This window comes from Schistocerca serialis, chromosome 4, assembly GCF_023864345.2.
Source record: "Schistocerca serialis cubense isolate TAMUIC-IGC-003099 chromosome 4, iqSchSeri2.2, whole genome shotgun sequence".
Taxonomy (NCBI): Eukaryota; Metazoa; Arthropoda; class Insecta; order Orthoptera; family Acrididae; genus Schistocerca; species Schistocerca serialis.
The window spans coordinates 112,941,314-112,959,597 of NC_064641.1; the positions used below are offsets into that span (position 1 = coordinate 112,941,314).

An 18,284-nucleotide genomic window follows, 5' to 3' on the forward strand; every position below is an offset into this window, starting at 1 on the left:
TGCACGTATAAGATACATACTCTTCACTTATTCACATCACACAAAATGGTTATCTCCGTTCTCTGGCAGAGAGCAAGTCCTTCCTCCTACTGAGGGACAGGAAAAACATCTTATGTTTTTTAACATTCGAAAAGCAAAAATACATGACGGTAGGCACAGTCTCTACGCTGGGCTAACGCTTCACCTTTTCTCTTTGCCTTTAAAGAAAACGAAAACAAAAAAGTAAGAAATTCAAAAGGTTCATCACAGTCGGAACTGGAGGTCATGTCCCAAGGCCAGCTCGATTGCCGGATCTCACACCTGTGGGTTTTTTCCTCTGGGGTGACATCGAGACGTTGGTATATAAAACCCCCGTAGAAGCGAATGAAGACCTGCTTCCTAGGGTTCAAACTGCCTGCGTCCTGGTACAAGAGACACCAGGGATCTTTGAGAGAGTGCTGCAGAACTTCATTGAAATGCCTGCACTGAGACTGGTGGTCGTCACTTGGGGCCACGTCGTTGTTAGGTTTATAAGACAATAAATATACGTTTCGACCATTGGTTCCCTATTTGAGACACCCTGTAGAAATGTGTGGCTTATGAGTGGTAGCTCGACCATTGTACCCCATTCTTCTTAACTGCCTATGCGGAGTCATCGTGCTAGCTGAAATACTGGCACCACTTTGGAACTCACGAGAGATCCCTTCTGTTGCTTTCATCAGATTTTTTACAACCACCACCCCAATGATCGACGGTTCCTCTCCGTCAATGCATGATGTCTATCTGGGGTTGGTTTAGCTGAGGTTGTTCCATCGCGTTTGCACTTCACAACACATCACCAACAGTGGATTGGAGCAACTTTGGACAGGCTGAGACGTCCGCGATGGATGCATTACTCAGGTGACACCCACTGACCAGCCCGCGCTGGAAGTCACTGGACTCTCCTGGCCGACCCATCCAGCTCTCACTGCTTCTCTGCTGACAACACAGCAGTCCCCTCCTCCTCTTATACTGGCGGTCCGTTCCTTGTGACATGCACTGTTCCAGGAGTGTCTGGATAATTTCTATCAGACCTATATTTAGGGCAAATACCAAGGAACGATACGAAACGGAACGATTAGATAAAGTCAGTATTAAGGAAGGCAAATTAAAGACTCCCATTATGTGGTAGGGTTCTGGGAAAATAATATCCCAGAAGCTAGACCGTCCTAAATGGAATATGTCACCATGAAGGACCAGTCTGATATTTACGAAACTTTGTGGACATCTTGTTCACCTAACGGCTATTAAATGATTATCTTGTCATTCCATTGGGGACTGTCGTCGATAGTCAACACTGGTGCGGCGCGTGACTCCCACATGCACGTGTAGACTACGTATTCGTTGCGGCATGGAAGCAAACAGCCTTAGAATCTCTTCTTGAGGAATTTCTTACCATTCCTGAAGCACGTGCTGTGTCAGCTCACGAAAATTGGTGACTGGAGCCTGATACCGTCGCGTGCCATACATACTGCATGAGCGACCAATCAGTGATCAGGTAGGTTAGTCCAGGATCTGTCTGTCGTGTGAACTGCAGTGTGGCGTCCTTGCACTATCCTGGTGCAATACACCATTTGGTACCCTGGTTATAAAGAATAAAAGTACTGGGTTTTCCATTCTTGCCACATACTAGCGAGCATTTTGTCGCTCTTCAACAGTTACCAGATCAGTCTTGTTGTCATATCCAAAAGTCACGACACCATGATTCTAGCAGTTGGAGACGTATGGGCCTCCACAATCACTGCTTTCTGAGACCTTTCACAATGTCGCCTATGAACGTGCTGGCGTCGATCTGTTGTCTGTGCCACGATGTCGTGACAACTCGAGATCTCAACCCATCTTCCAGTAGCCTGTTCCCGGCGGTTCGTGGTGCCGGTCTGCCTGTAACCTCTTTCTGGATTTCAGCTGCTGTCGTCTGTCTGTACCTCAGAGCCAGTCGAACAGCAACACCCGTTTCTCGTGGTGTAGTCTTGTGCCTACTCCTGTAGCCACACCGCTCTCCTGAGTCCGTCTCGTGGCCACTGGTTCTGCAGCCATTGCGCTAGAGACAGCTGTCGGTATGAAGCTTCTCTACCGAGGGGTAGAGAACTGACCTGCCTCGCCAAAGTCCGAAATGTAGCGATACGCTCCACTTGCAGGTACTCCGGGCATGCTGCGTTGCGACCTCCATCTCAGAAGTCCCTCTAACGTTAGACGCACCCAGTGAAATACGTTCACATGGCTTGATGGGTTGGGAGTTCCTCAACAGAGATGTTCGGTCGCCTGCCTGTAAGGTCTTTTAAATGGACGCCATTTCGGCGACACGTGCGTCCTTAACCTACCCCAGTCATCCAACTGGAGAAAGGGAGCCTACAGTTTGAAGTGGAGACCGAACCACTTGTCGTTCCTGGCACTTCTGTACATCAATGAGAGGTGAGGGCTAGCCTCAGGGTAGACTGAAAAATTTCAGTGTCAGAGCAGGATTCGATCTCGCGACCTTAGATTCTACAAGCTCACACTTTACCACTACACCGCCAACCCCGAAACACGTCCAGTGTCCGTTACAAACTCACACCATTCTTAATATGCAGGAATGGCTATTTTTCTCTTCTAAAAATAATGAATATAAGCTCGCATGAGGGTGAATTTTAATCAACATAACCCACAGGCACGGAAGAGGTTACCGACAGATCTGTACCTGCAGATTGGAAAAATGCGCAGGTCGCACCAGTGTTTAAGAAGGGTAGTAGGAGTAATCCATCGAACTACAGACCTATATCATTGACGTCGGTTTGCAGTAGGGTTTTGGAGCATATACTGTATTCAAACATTATGAATCACCTCGAAGGGAACGATCTACTGATACGTAATCAGCATGGTTTCAGAAAACATCGTTCTTATGCAACGCAGCTAGCTCTTTTCTCGCACGAAGTAATGGCCGCTATCGACAGGGGATCTCAAGTTGATTCCGTATTTCTAGATTTCCGGAAAGCTTTTGACACCGTTCCTCACAAGCGACTTCTAATCAAGCTGCGGGCCTATGGGGTATCGTCTCAGTTGTGCGACTGGATTCGTGATTTCCTGTCAGGAAGGTCGCAGTTCGTAGTAATAGACGGCAAATCATCGAGTAAAACTGAAGTGATATCAGGTGTTCCCCAGGGAAGCGTCCTGGGACCTCTGCTGTTCCTGATGTATAGAAATGACCTGGGTGACAATCTGAGCAGTTCTCTTGGGTTGTTCGCGGATGATGCTGTAATTTATCGTCTAGTAAGATCATCCAAAGACCAGTATCAGTTGCAAAGCGATTTAGAAAAGATTGCTTTATGGTGTGGCAGGTGGCAGTTTACGCTAAATAACGAAAAGTGTGAGGTGATCCACATGAGTTCCAAAAGAAATCCGTTGGAATTCGATTACTCGATAAATAGTACAATTCTCAAGGCTGTCAATTCAACTAAGTACCTGGGTGTAAAAATTACGAACACCTTCAGTTGGAAAGACCACATAGATAATATTCTGGGGAAGGCGAGCCAAAGGTTGCGTTTCATTGGCAGGACACTTAGAAGGTGCAACAAGTCCACTAAAGAGACAGCTTACACTACACTCGTTCGTCCTCTGTTAGAATATTGCTGCTCGGTGTGGGATCCTTACCAGGTGGGATTGACGGAGGACATCGAAAGGATGCAAAAAATGGCAGCTCGTTTTGTATTATCACGTAATAGGGGAGAGAGTGTGGCAGATATGATACGCGAGTTGGGATGGAAGTCATTAAAGCAAAGACGTTCTTCGTCGCGGCGAGATCTATTTACGAAATTTCAGTCACCAACTTTCTCTTCCGAATGCGAAAATATTTTGTTGAGCCCAACCTACATAGGTAGGAATGATCATCAAAATAAAATAAGAGAAATCAGAGCTCGAACAGAAAGGTTTAGGTGTTCGTTTTTCCCGCGCACTGCTCGGGACTGGAATGGTAGGGAGATAGTATGATTGTGGGTCGATGAACCCTCTGCCAAGCACTTAAATGTGAATTGCAGAGTAATCATGTAGATGTAGAAATACTGCAGTATCAGTCTGGCAGCGTTCCATCAAAGTGTTCGTGATGTGACAGTTTCCACTTTCAATAGTGTTTGACACTAGCAATAACAAGTCATTTTCAATAGCGTTTACTACAAAGAGAGAGGGGAGAGAGGAAATTTATACCCACAACAAAAGTTAGAAGAATCGCAAATTTCGTTAACTTTTTAAATAGATACTGAGGTATAAGTAGGGTCCAGAATCTGAACGTATACTTTAGCACAACCTTAGCAACACCAACGCATATTCCCGTATAGTGAAAACTGAAGGGACGAATACTTTACGACAACCACAAAAATTTTAAATGCAAATTTCGTAAATTGTCGTTGACTTGTATTCACACTATACTCTTTGGAGATACATGTAAGATGTTTAAGAAGGGTCCCAAACCCGAAAATATTAATATGATATTTATTTTGAAAAGTCACATTCACTACTAAGACTTACATTTTTGGCTTAAGTTTAACCGAAAAATTACGGAATCTGGTATAAGAGATCATTAAAAAGTATAAGTCTTTTTTTTTTAAATTTTAAAATACGAGTGACATTTGATAGATAATGCACACCCTTTTTTTACTTACACCTTTTTTTCAATATTTCTTTACAGTCCTTCATTACAGTCTCCTTGCTTCTCTATAATTGAATCTCAACGTCTCGGAAGCTCTATTACTCCATCCAGGACACCACTTCTGCTCATCTGTCGAATGGCTCGGGTAACGGTGGTAGAGATCTCTTGCAAAGAAAGATAACGACGTCCACATATATAGCTTTTTTCAACTTCGAGAACAAGTAGAAGCCTGATGGACTCACACACTCGGGCTTTAAGGAGGATGCGGCATCACCTCCCATCCGTATTCGCGCAGTTCTTGGGCGACAACATCGCCGATATGGGGGCGAGCATTCCGGAGAATTAGTGGCCCATCCTGAGGTCCGGTGTTGTGCATTTTTCTGCGCAGTTTTGCATGAAGTTACGATAATACAGTGCTGTGAAACTTGTTCGACGTGGGACTATTTGTCTTGATGATTCCTTGGTGATCATAAGCAAGAAACATCATTTGTTTGAGCTTTGTTTGAGCACGTCGAAATTTTTTTGGACGTGGAGAATGTTAAGCTCGCCACTCATTGGACTGTGAATTCAACTCCGGTTCAAAGCCTCTAATTCACGTTTCACCAATAGCGACAATGGGACTCAAGAATTCTTGGACGTCACAATCGAATCGCTGTTTCAGCAAGGTTGCAGTGTCCAGAGGGTTCTGCTTCTCTCCAGCAGTCGAACAGTGTGGGACTCATCTCGAAGAAATTTTTCTCTTCTTTCTCATTTGTCACAATACAGAACACTGATGTTGGGTGAAATCCGGGGCTTCAGAGAGTTCCTCGCAAATCGCACTGCGACTTTCTTCACGAGCATATGCCACAAGTTTCACATCTCGTTCATCTGTTGACGTTTTCAGCCTTGGGGGTCTTGGATTATCGACTATGCTCATACAACCACCACGAAAACGATTAAAAACATTTCAATCTTGCTGTACGACCGCTGGTCTTCAACAATCACAGTATCCGAGACCCTTGCAGGGCCCATTTCTACCTGTCACCTATTTTAGGTTAGAGTACGCAGCGAAAAAACAAAAACACGAGCTTTTTCCTCGAGGTCCCAACTACTCTACTGGCCATTAAAACTGCTACACCAAGAAGAAATGCAGATGATAAACTGGTATTCATTGGACAAATATATTATACAAGAACTGACATCTGATTACATTTTCACGCAATTTGGGTGCATAGATCCTGAGAAATCAGTACACAGAACAACCACCTCGGCCGTAATAACGGCCTTGATACGCCTGGGCATTGAGTCAAACAGAGCTTGTATGGCGTGTACAGGTACAGCTGCCCATGCAGCTTCAACACGATACCACAGTTCATCAAGAGTAGTGACTGGCGTATTGTGACGAGCCAGTTGCTCGGCCACCATTGACCTAACGTTTTCAATTGGTGAGAGATCTGGAGAATGTGATGGCCAGGGCAGCAGCAGAACATTTTCTGTATCCAGAAAGGCCCGTACAGGACCTGCAACATGCGGTCGTGCATTATCCTGTTGAAATGTAGGGTGTCGCAGGGATCGAATGAAGGGTAGAGCCACAGGTCGTAACACGTCTGAAATGTAACGTCCACTGTTCAAAATGCCGTAAATGTAAACAAGAGGTGACCGAGACGTGTAACCAATGGCACCCCATACCATCACGCCGGGTGATACGCCAGTATGGCGATGACGAATACACGCTTCCAATGTGCGTTCACCACGATGTCGCCAAACACGGATGCATCCATCATGATACTGTAAACAGAACCTGGATTCACCCGAAAAAATGATGTTTTGCCATTCGTGCACCCAGGTTCGTCGTCGAGTACACCATCGCAGGCGCTCCTGTCTGTGATACAGCGTCAAGGGTAACCGCAGCCGTGGTCTCCGAGCTGATAGTCCATGCTGCTGCAAACGTCGTGCAGATGGTTGTTGTCTTGCAAACGTCCCCATCTGTTGACTCAGGGATCGAGACGTGGCTGCACGATCCGTTACAGCCAAGCGGATAAGATGCTTGTCATCTCGACTGCTAGTGATACGAGGGCGTTGGGATCCAGCACGGCGTTCCGTATTACCCTCCTGAACCCACCGATTCCATATTCTGCTAACAGTCATTGGATCTCGACCAACGCGAGCAGCAATGTCGCGATACGATAAACCGCAATCGCGATAGGCTACAATCAAAATCGGAAACGTGATGGTACGCATTTCTCCTCCTTACACGAGCCATCACAACAACGTTTCACGAGGCAACGCCTGTCAACTGCTGTTTGTGTATGAGAAATCGGTTGGAAACTTTCCTCATGTCAGCACGTTGTAGGTTTCGCCACCGGCGTCAACCTTGTGTGAATACTCTGAAAAGCTAATTATTTGCATATCACAGCATGTTCTTCCTCTCGGTTAAATTTCACGTCTGTACCACGTCACCTTCGCGGTGTAGCAATTTTAATGGCCAGTAGTGTACATCTGAAGTAATTTCCATTGTCGTTGTATCAAAGAGTCCTCAGTAGTACCAAGCTGTGCGTTATTTATGAAATGTCCCTCGTATGAAGTACATGACTGGATTATGATATTTTCAAGAAAATATCCCCGCTCCATGCCTCCGCGCGGGGACTGGGTGTTCGTGTTGTCCTCGTTATTTCATCATCATCATCATCATCATCATTCGCGACAACGACTAGATTGGATTGTGTAAAAAATTGGACTGTGTAAAAATTTGGACTCTGTACGGGCACTGATGACCCGGAGCTTGCAACGGTTCTTTCGCGTTCTGGTCAATACAGTACCACTGTAAAGACGGAAGATCCGCGATTCGGAATGTCAGAACTGTGTTGTAGGTAGCGGCAGGACCACCACCACAAAATTACGCAGCACTAACACTGCAAACCATCGACTCTCGGAGAGAGATTTTAACCGTGCTCAACCCACTGGTAAAGTATCGAACTATTTTTCTCCGAATCATACAGTTTGTGGAAAAAGCAGTGAGAATAATTACTTTTGGAAACCTTTAGCCAGACAAAGTCCGTTATAACAATAAACTGTTTCGCTTAACAAAACGGCCGCCAGCCCAAATCAGGCACAGTGTCTACACAAAAAGATTAAGTCAATTTTCGACACTGAATAAATAACTACCTTCACTTACTACGTAATTTAAATACAACCACTTAATTTCCATTTACTACGGTCACTTGGCAGTAAGTACTATTAATTCCACTTTCTGTTACTTATGGAATTTATCACTATACTTCAGTAATTATTTAAAGAAGAGACACATATGTTTCAACAAGGATACCAAAAAAATATTAAACTTATAGCTATCATTCATATGACCAAAACTATTATTTAATACGACTAAATTTAATTTCTTTAGGACTGTTATTTGTTAATGTTTTTCTAACACTAATATTAGCCTCGCTTTCTTTGACATGGAGAAGCAACACGAACAATTACTGTTAAGATTGTTGCAGTTAAACAATTATGTTACTTTAGTTTCAGAAATGCTATTGAAAACGTATCCTCATGGTCACGCAAAGCGGCGGCCCTTAAACTGATACGTGCAAACTTTAGTATTTAACAATGATTTTCAGAATTTACTCCCAAAACAGTACTATTGCCAGTAATTTACTATTATTCAAGCTTCAATAAACATTAGGATACTCGGAATAAATTCGTTTAGGTAAGGACCCTACTGAGGTACATGAAATAGGAAAATTACGGTCAAACACAAAGGTACATTTACACTTATATTCCACTGATTGAAGATGGATGGTTCATACTGTGATACACTTGTAAATAAAGTACTTTGCCTGTTGCTGATGTCGAAGGTGGCGTGAGGCGGTGCTGCGTAGTAACATTGCGCAGGTACGGCTCTTGATTTGCATATCTCTGTCTTTCTCTTGGTGGCGACGATAAAATTGCAAATTTCTGAGCTATCAACTTATTGCCGTACTGCGCCAATCATGTAGAACACGTCCGAGGCCAAAACCCAGTCTTGCAGGTAAGTTCGGGGCCTCTAGAGCTTGACCAACGTAATGCGTATTCACCTCTTGCAGGGCAGCTACCGACTGTCTGAGCCACTTGCGCGCCAATTCTCACTCGCGCGCCCCACCACCTTTTCCATTCCACCACAGAGCGGAGTTCCGTTCTACCTATGATCCCTACACCTTTTCAATTTACACTTCTGCTTACAAAAACCCTAAGTATGAAACATCTACAATTGTATGACAGTATATACCGGGTGATCCAAAAGTCAGTATAAATTTGAAAACTTAATAAACCACGGAATAATGTAGACAGAGAGGTAAAAATTAACACACACGCTTGGAATGACATGGGGTTTTATTAGAACCACCCCATATTGCTAGACGCGTGAAAGATCTCTTGCGTGCATCGTTTGGTGATGATCGTGTGCTCAGCCGCCACTTTCGTCATGCTTGGCCTCCCAGGTCCCCAAACCTCAGTCCGTGCGATTATTGGCTTTGGGGTTACCTGAAGTCGCAAGTGTATCGTGATCGACCGACATCTCTAGGGATGCTGAAAGACAACATCCGACGCCAATGCCTCACCATAACTCCGGGCATGCTTTACAGTGCTGTTCACAATATTATTACTCGATTACAGCTATTGTTGAGGAATGATGGTGGACATATTGAGCATTTCCTGTAAAGAACATCATCTTTGCTTTGTCTTACTTTGTTATGCTAATTATTGCTATTCTGATCAGATGAAGCACCATCTGTCGGATATTTTTTGAACTTTTTTGTGGTTCTAATAAAACCCCATGTCGTTCCAAGCATGTGTGTCAGTTTGTACTTCTCTATCTACATTATTCCGTGATTTATTCAGTTTTCAAATTTATACTGAATTTTTGACCACCCAGTACATACAAAATTGACATAACTAATTACAGTTGTATTTGGAACATTACATAATTATTTAGAAAATATGTTTTAATACATTTATTCCACCTACGTCAAAGAGGTTATTTTAAACAGATAAACTACACTTAACAAAAGCTTACTCTCGTTGTAGAATTTGCTTAATTATTCAAAATTATTACGGAACAAAAAATTTTAAAATATACAGATTAATGGCAGTATTATATTTACAATAGCATTACAAGTTGAGCTCCCCACAAACGAAACATCATCATCATCATCATCATCACCGCTCCCTACCACCTGGTGTTCTGACAGTTTGTGTGTCGCCCCAGACAAAATCTCGTCTGTACGCATTGTTTAGCTGTTAAGGTGTAGCACACTGCGCTGGCTTTTGGAGACAGCCTGAGCTCTTCCTGTGGTGTTCGCAGTCGCTGGACAAAATTTTTTAAAATAGACAGATTAATAGCAGTATTATATTTACAATAGAATTACAAGTTGAGCTCCGTACAAAGCAAACATCATCATCACCGCTCCCTACCACCTGCTACTGTGACAGTTTGTGTGTTGCCCCAGACAAAATCTCGCCTGCACGCATTGTTTGGCTGTGACGGTGTAGATCACTGCGCTGGCTTTTGGAGACAGCCTGAGCTCTTCCTGTGGTGTTCGCAGTCGCTGGACAATTTTTTTTAAAATATACAGATTAATGGCAGTATTATATTTACAATAGAATTACAAGTTGAGCTCCGTACAAAGCAAACATCATCATCACCGCTCCCTACCACCTGCTACTGTGACAGTTTGTGTGTCGCCCCAGACAAAATCTCGCCTGTACGCATTGTTTGGCTGTGACGCTGTAGCACACTGCGCTGCCTTTTGAAGACAGCCTGAGCTCTTCCTGTGGTGTTCGCAGTCGCTGGACGCGCGGGTGTGGCCGCGCGCGGCGGCGCTGGCGGAGCGCCTGTGGTCGAACCCCGGCACGTCGGCCAGGGAGGCGGAGCCGCGGCTGCACGCCCACCGCGCCAGGCTGGTAGCCGCCGGGGTCCGAGCGGAGGCCCTGGCGCCGCGCTACTGCGTGCTCAACGAGGGCGCCTGCCACTAGCCGCCGACCCTAACTCAACACTCTGCTGTACCGCTCTGCACAAGTTCCTGCCGCCAATAAAGGCTACGTCTTGTTCTGTACCGCTCTCCTGTTTCCAAATGATATCCCCTCAGGTATCCACCTTTCAGCGCACGCTCAAGACCCACATAGTGACGATAAATGGCTGGCAATCTCGTCAGCAATATCGCCTGCAATCCGTTGCTCTCTTCGACTGTCATCCGGCAAGTGAGAGGTCAATGTGACAACAACAAAGGAGAGAGAACACTGTCACACTGGTCAAGGATTTGGATGGCGTCTTACACAGCGCATTTAAAACAAAAGTGCCAGGTAATACTGAACAAAACTACGAGGGTCACTCCAAAAGAAATGCACACTATTTTTTTAAAATCCATCTTTTATTCTTCATGTTTGAAAGTTTTACAGTGTGTAGATACATCCTTTAGCAACAATATTTTCATTTCTCCACGTATTTTCCATCCCTCTCAACTGCCTTACGCCATATTGGAACCAGTACCTGTATACCGGCACGGTAAACTCCTGGACGTACCTGTTGGAGACACTGTTTGGCAGCGTGCACAAGGGAGTCATCATCCAAAAAAAAAAATGGTTCAATTTGCTCTGAGCACTATGGGACTTAACTGCTGTGGTCATCAGTCCCCTAGAACTTGGATCTACTTAAACCTAACCAACCTAAGGACATCACACACATCCATGCCCAAGGCAGGATTCGAACCTGCGACCATAGCGGTCGCGCGGTTCCGGACTGTAGCGCCTAGAACCACATGGCCACTCCGGCCGGCGAGTCATCATCTTCAAACCTTGTTCCACGAAGAGAATCTTTCAGTTTCCCAAATAGATGATAGTCAAAAATGGCTCTGAGCACTATGGGACTTAACATCTATGGTCATCAGTCCCATAGAACTTAGAACTACTTAAACCTAACTAACTATGGGACTTAATATCTATGGTCATCAGTCCCCTAGAACTTAGAACTACTTCAGCCTAACTAACCTAAGGACAGCACACAACAAAATGGTTCAAATGGCTCTGAGCACTATGGGACTCAACTGCTGTGGTCATAAGTCCCCTAGAACTTAGAACTACTTAAACCTAACTAACCTAAGGACGGCACACAACACCCAGCCATCACGAGGCAGAGAAAATCCCTGACCCCGCCGGGAATCGAACCCGGGAACCCGGGCGTGGGAAGCGAGAACGCTACCGCACGACCACGAGATGCCGGCAGCACACAACACCCACAGATGATAGTCACAAGGAGCCAGATCAGGACTGTAAAGCGGGTGTTTCAGTGTTGTCCATCCGTGTTTTGTGATCTCTTCCATGGTTGTTTGACTGACATGTGGCTGTGCATTGTCTTGTAACAGTAAAACATCCTGCTTTGGCCGATATGGTCGAACACGACTCAGTCGAGCTTGAAGTTTCTTCAGTGTAGTCACATATACATCACTTGGCATGATGTCCACAAGAAAGTGTCCTTTGGAATCGAAAAACACCGTGCCATAACTTTCCCAGCAGAAGGCGTAGTTTTGAATTTTTTTTTTTTTTTTTTCTTGGGTGAATTTGCATGATGCCACTCCATTGATTGCCTCTTCGTCTCTGGTGAAAAATGATGGAGCCATGTTTCATCACCTGTCACAATTCTTCCAAGAAATTCATCTCCACCATTCTAGTACTGTTCCAAAATTTCGCTGCATACCGTTTTTCTTGTTTCTTTGTGAGCCACTGTCGACATCCTGGAAGCCCACCTGACACAAACCTTTATTAACGCCAACACTTTCAGTATTCTGCAAACACTTCCTTCCCCTAGCCCAACATAGTGTGACAATTCGTTCACGGTGATCCGTCTGTCAGCACTCACCAATTCGTTAACTCTCTGCACATTGTCTGGAGTGTGTGCAGTACGAGGCCTGCCACTGCGAGGACAATCCTCAATTTTGCCATGCCCGCTTTCATCACGTAACCTGCTTGCCCACCGACTAATTGTACTGCGATCAACAGCAGCATCTCTATACACCTTTTTCAACCTCTTGTGGATGTTTCCCACTGTCTCGTTTTCACAGCACAGGAATTCTATGACAACACGTTGCTACTGACGAACGTCAAGTGCAGCAGTCATCTTGAAGACATGCTCTGACGGCGCCACTCACGGGAACAGGTTGAACTAAGTTTGAAAACAAGTGGGAAGGATGTATCTACACAATGTAAAACTTTCACATATGCAGAATGAAAACTGTATTTTTACAAAAATAGTGTGCATTTCTTTTGGAGTGACCTTGGATAAGAAAAGCTCCTATAATGATACATCCCGAAACCAATACCTCTTGACATATGAGTTTATCTGTCCTCTCGTTCCCACCTGTCTGTTATATAGACGTAGACGCTACAGGCAGTGCCACTTGGGTGACCACCCATCATGAGGCACCTTTCAATCGTTCTTCACACTAAATCACGCACTCCTTCGAATGCACCTGCCCCCATTTCGACTGTGTCAGATGCACTGGTCACTAGCCAGTCTAAAATTTGCACATAGCTGATGGACTGAGGATACACCAGTGCCCTTAAATGTCCCCACAGCCAGAAATCCAACGGGTTTGGAAGAAGCACATTGATGATCTGCACAAACAGTTTGGTTCAACTACTTGTGCTATTAGGGTTATTGCAAATTTTTGGTGATAAACGTAGTAAATTAGCCTACTACGGCTGTTTTCATTCACTGCTCTCGTGTGGCATCATATTTTGGGCTAATTCATCATTAAGAGGAAAAGTATTCATTGCACAAAAGCGTCTAATCAGAATAATAGCTGAAGCCCACGAAAGATCACCTCGCAGACAGGAACTCGGGATATTCACAGTACCTTCGCAATACATACATTCACTTATGAAATTTGTTATTAATAACCCATCCCAGTTCAAAAATAACAGCGAAGGGAGGCCGTGCTACTGGAAATGGAACTCCTCGGTCGATCCATCGCCCACCAACCGTTGAGGTGAGGTAGCGTCGCGCGATCCGGAGAAAACGATCCCGTCGACCGTAAATTACTGTCGTGGTCGTTCTGCAACGGTAACATTCTCCAATAGTGCTGGTAATCCACTGTGCAGGCGTCGCTCACACACAGCACCTGTTAAACTGTTTGTTAAAGTATATGGCCCAATGCGTTTGTCACAGACAATTTCTACCCAATACACTGATACTAAAGCGATCCTGACGGCTCATTTTAATGATTGCTCGACGGTTTGCATCTGCCCACAAGTACTTATTGTAGTAATTCAGTGTGCCATCTGTCATGAATACTGCCTCATCTGTAAAATACACTCTGTTGTTGTTGTGGTCTTCAGTCCAGAGACCGGTTTAATGCAGCTCTCCATGCTACTCCATCCTGTGCAAGCTTCTTCATCTCCCAGTACCTACTGTAGCCTACATCCTTCTGAATCTGTTTAGTGTATTCATCTCTTGATGCCTCAGAACATGTCCTACCAACCGATCCCTTCTTCTAGTCAAGTTGTGCCACAAGCACCTCTTCTCCCCAATTCTGTTCAATACCTCCTCATTAGTTATGTGATCTACCCATCTAGTCTTCAGCATTCTTGTGTAGCACCACATTTCGAAAGCTTCTATTCTCTTCTTGTCTAAGCTATTTATCGTCCGTTACACTTCCATACATGGCTACACTCCATACAAATACTTTCAGAAACGACTTCCTGACATTTAAATCTATAGTCGATGTTAACAAATTTTTCTTCTTCAGAAACGCTTTCCTTGCATCTACATCTTCCGTCTACATTTTATATCCTCTCTACTTCGACCATCATCAGTTATTTTGCTCCCCAAATAGCAAAACTCCTTTACTACTTTAAGTGTGTCATTTCCTAATCTAATTCCCTCAGCATCACCCGACTTAATTCGACTACGTTCCATTATCCTCGTTTTGCTTTTGTTGATGTTCATCTTATACCCTCCTTTCAAGACACTGTCCATTCCGTTCAACTGCTCTTCCGAGTCCTTTGCTGCCTCTGACAGAACTACAATATAATCGGCGAACCTCAAAGTTTTTATTTCTTCTCCATGGATTTGTGATCGGTATAGTAACCAGAAATCTACTACAGCATTACTGGCCCTGTTTTGACCAGAACCGAGGTAGAATCTTCCTACGCGTCGGTCAGGGGCCTGAAGATGGCGTAAGCAAACGGCCGAAATTGGTAGACAAACAATATAAGCTTGGAAACTAGATGGCTAAAACGTGTTTTATTTACCATCCTGTGTCGAACAGCCGAGTGCCGCAACCATCTCTGAAAAGATGGACATAAGGGGTGCTTTTAATAGTTGCCACAACGAAACTCTGTCTCGATATCTGGCAGAAAATCCAAAGAGATTCTGGTCGTCTGTGAAGTACACAAACAGCAAGACACATTTACTACCTTCACTTCACGATAGCAACTGTACTGAATGAATCTAACACTGTCACAACACGAGAAAGTGATCGTCCAAGCGGTTCTAGGCGCTACAGTCTGGAAACGCGCGACCGCTACGGTCGCAGGTTCAAATCCTGCCTCGGGCATGAATGTGTGTGATGTCCTTAGGTTGGTAAGGTTTTAGTAGTTCTAAGTTCTAGGGGACTGTTGACCTCAGCAGTTAAGTAGCATAGTGCTCAGAGCCATTTGAACCATTTGAGAAAGTGATCGTAAAATTTTCTAAAATTTTCATAATTTTTCTATAGATTGTTTTAGTGGCATTTAACATATTTTTTTGTACAAAGTGATGACTAGTTTCAATAATTTAGCCACAATCATCAGATCTGAAAACCCACAAACCAAAAGAAATAGCCATACATCAACACGATATTGACCTTTTCCATAATTGGTAAAAGGTCCATTTTAACACGGTTTAATGTATCACGAAGCAAATACCGTCCGCACTGGCGGAATGTTACGTGACACCACGTACTTATACGTTTTGACTATTACTGCGCCATCTATCACAAAGCGGAAAAAGGGTTCAACTAAAACATTCATATTTCTTTGCGTACTACACGAATATGTAATAAAAATGGGGGTTCCTATTTTTAAAAAATGCAGTTGATATCCGTTTGACCTATGGCAGCGCCATCTAGCGGGCCAACCATAGCACCATCTGGTTTCCCCCTTCAAGCTAGACCAGTTTCGTTCTTTGTAGTTTTTTCGTGAGATATTTGGCCCTGTCACGATCGATGGACCAACCTGTATGTTAGAAACCACTACTTCAGAAACTGGATTATCTAAAAACAGGTCTATTGTTTGCGATTTCTATGTTTTTTGTTCTGAGGCGTGTTATGTGAATCTGACAAATGATAGTGTTGCTATAGGTGGTGAAAACAAGATCACTGAAGAAGTAGATCCATCGCATGTCACAAATTGCAAGTACGCAGGTACGGGAAAGAACTTGTTAAAAACGAAATTAAACAGATATAAGTGTTTGGAGGCATTGAAAGGGAGTCTGAGAAGTATTTTATAAATGAACGTAAGTGTCCCTTAGTAAGCACATCATCTTCCCAGGAACGAAAGTAATTACTGATGGGTGGTAGTCTTAACAATAGTTTGAAGAAGGATTCGATCTCAAATTTGTCAGCCATACGGTGCAGTATATCTCTTTGGAACATCAGTCCATACACGGAATATCGAGCGCTTATGGAAATCTCTTAAATCATCTATTAAAGGAAAAGGTTGAGTGGGAGACAGAGACAAACTTTACACATTTTAATACCTGTATTGTCACAACTTGCGATTAGGCGGCGAAAAGCTTTCTTGTGAGACTCTCTCACTATCTGTGAAAGATAAATTTGCGTGTACCCAGCTATGGCAAAAACCGATTGCTCCCGGCTGCGTACACAAAATCCAGGATTGTACTGGATGAAGATCTGGATGTCCATTAAGGTAAGTTACATTACATTCATCTATTGTCTGAAACTCTGTAGATGCACTAGTTTAAAATCTTTGAACCAACAAAATTTCACAGCACCACAGACTTTCTTTTATTATGTTATTGTCTTTGTACCTGATGAAGGTGTATCAGCCAATAGCTAGTATTGTAGACTATTACACCATTGTTGTGTGTTTTTTCACTCATAATGAAAGTCGTTTGCTTCTGGGCAGAAAGACTAGCCTTTCTTCCATTTCTTCAAGGAAAAATGCCTGCAGGTAGGAAAGGCTTTCAGAAAGGGAGGTATTAAGGAAACATGGAGATGCTGTGGTGTGAAAGTAAAGAGTTAACATAAGTTATGAGTGAACTCTTACATGGAAAGACGATAACATGACATGGAACAATGATTGTGATGACAAGAAATTGTTGTTGATGTTCCCTCTGTGAAGGTCTTTCAGGTCTGTGCTATATTTATTTTCCAATAGAATAAAATTGTGCCTTAGTATTAAGAAACGAATGCTGATGCATTTAAACACTGCTTCAGTCATTACCAAATTTCGTTTTGGATAGTGTTCTTGTAGCATAGTGGATAACGCCCTGCACTATTCCTTGTAAGAAACTAACTGCGAGAACAAAATATGAAATTCTGGTGTGATTGAATGTAACTCTGAACAGACCATGCAACAAGCTGAACTTTTAGAATTTGTGAAAAGATGCAAACCACAGAAACATTATATGTCTTCCATGGTACGACAACCACATTAGTGCCAGTGAACTCACCCTCGCTAAAATTAAACCAGATGTCACTGGGGAGAATAAAATGTTTGCATTTCTAGATAGACTCAAATAGTGTCTGGTTGAAAGAGGCTGCACAGAGATGGTATAGCATCAGATACCATGTGTGGAATGATATCAAAACTTCAAATGAACAAGAGGACATAAGAAAAGAAACAGTACCAAGCAGTAGTTTTTAAAAAAAAAAAAAAAAAAAAAAAAAAAAAAAAAAAAAAAAAAAAAAAAAAAAAAAGCAGACTAGAAAGACAGCAGCAGCAAAAATAGCAGTGTTAGTGCTATGCTTGTGCATGCATGCATTTGTGTGTGTGTGTGTGCGTGCAAAGAGGAAAGCAGTGGTGGCATGGGTACCTTTCTTTAAAAAAACAAGTGGAAGTGTGTTGGGACTCTTGTTGTTCATGATGTATATCAATGACCTGGGACTAACCCTGCTTGCAAATGATGCAGTTACCTATAATCAAACACTATTAAAAAAAATTTAAAAAAAAGTCTGCAAAAATATTGTGTCAGCTGCACATCTACATACATATTCAGCAAACTATTGTCAAGAGTATGGCAGAGAGTACTTAGCATAATACCACATGTTAGGGTATGTGGAAGGGGAGAAGAATGAATACCTGACAAGATTTCAATCTCTAGTCGAAACCAACAAGTTGCTTTAAATGTTCAGATTGTAAAATGGTGCCCTCAAAAAATGCAACAATGCTGTATCATAATATCACTGAGTCACATTTGGAGTCCATCAACTCCTACAAATATTGTGGTCAAACAATTTGAGAGTAGGCCTATATCAAACAGAATGATCACATAGGCTCAGATATAGCTAAGGCAGGTGGTAGACTTCTGTTCATTGGCATGATACTGGGAGATTTCAATTGTTCTACAAAAACTTTTGTTTGAAATAGAACTGGGAACATTTCCTTTTGTGACAAAAGTGCTTATCAGCTGAAC

The 18,284-nt window shown here is 43.3% G+C and overlaps 1 protein-coding gene across 2 annotated transcripts in view; it reads left to right on the top strand.

Moving 5' to 3' along the window:
• Window positions 1-10,707, top strand: part of LOC126474886 (chitooligosaccharidolytic beta-N-acetylglucosaminidase-like) — a 302,146-nt gene extending 291,439 nt beyond the window's left edge. For both annotated transcript variants that reach the window (XM_050102379.1, XM_050102380.1), the window contains one exon: window positions 10,439-10,707. In XM_050102379.1, the coding sequence (XP_049958336.1) occupies window positions 10,439-10,627 (189 nt within the window). In that variant the 3' untranslated portion in view covers window positions 10,628-10,707. The remainder of the gene's footprint in view (window positions 1-10,438) is intronic.
• The last annotated feature ends 7,577 nt before the right edge of the window (window positions 10,708-18,284 follow it).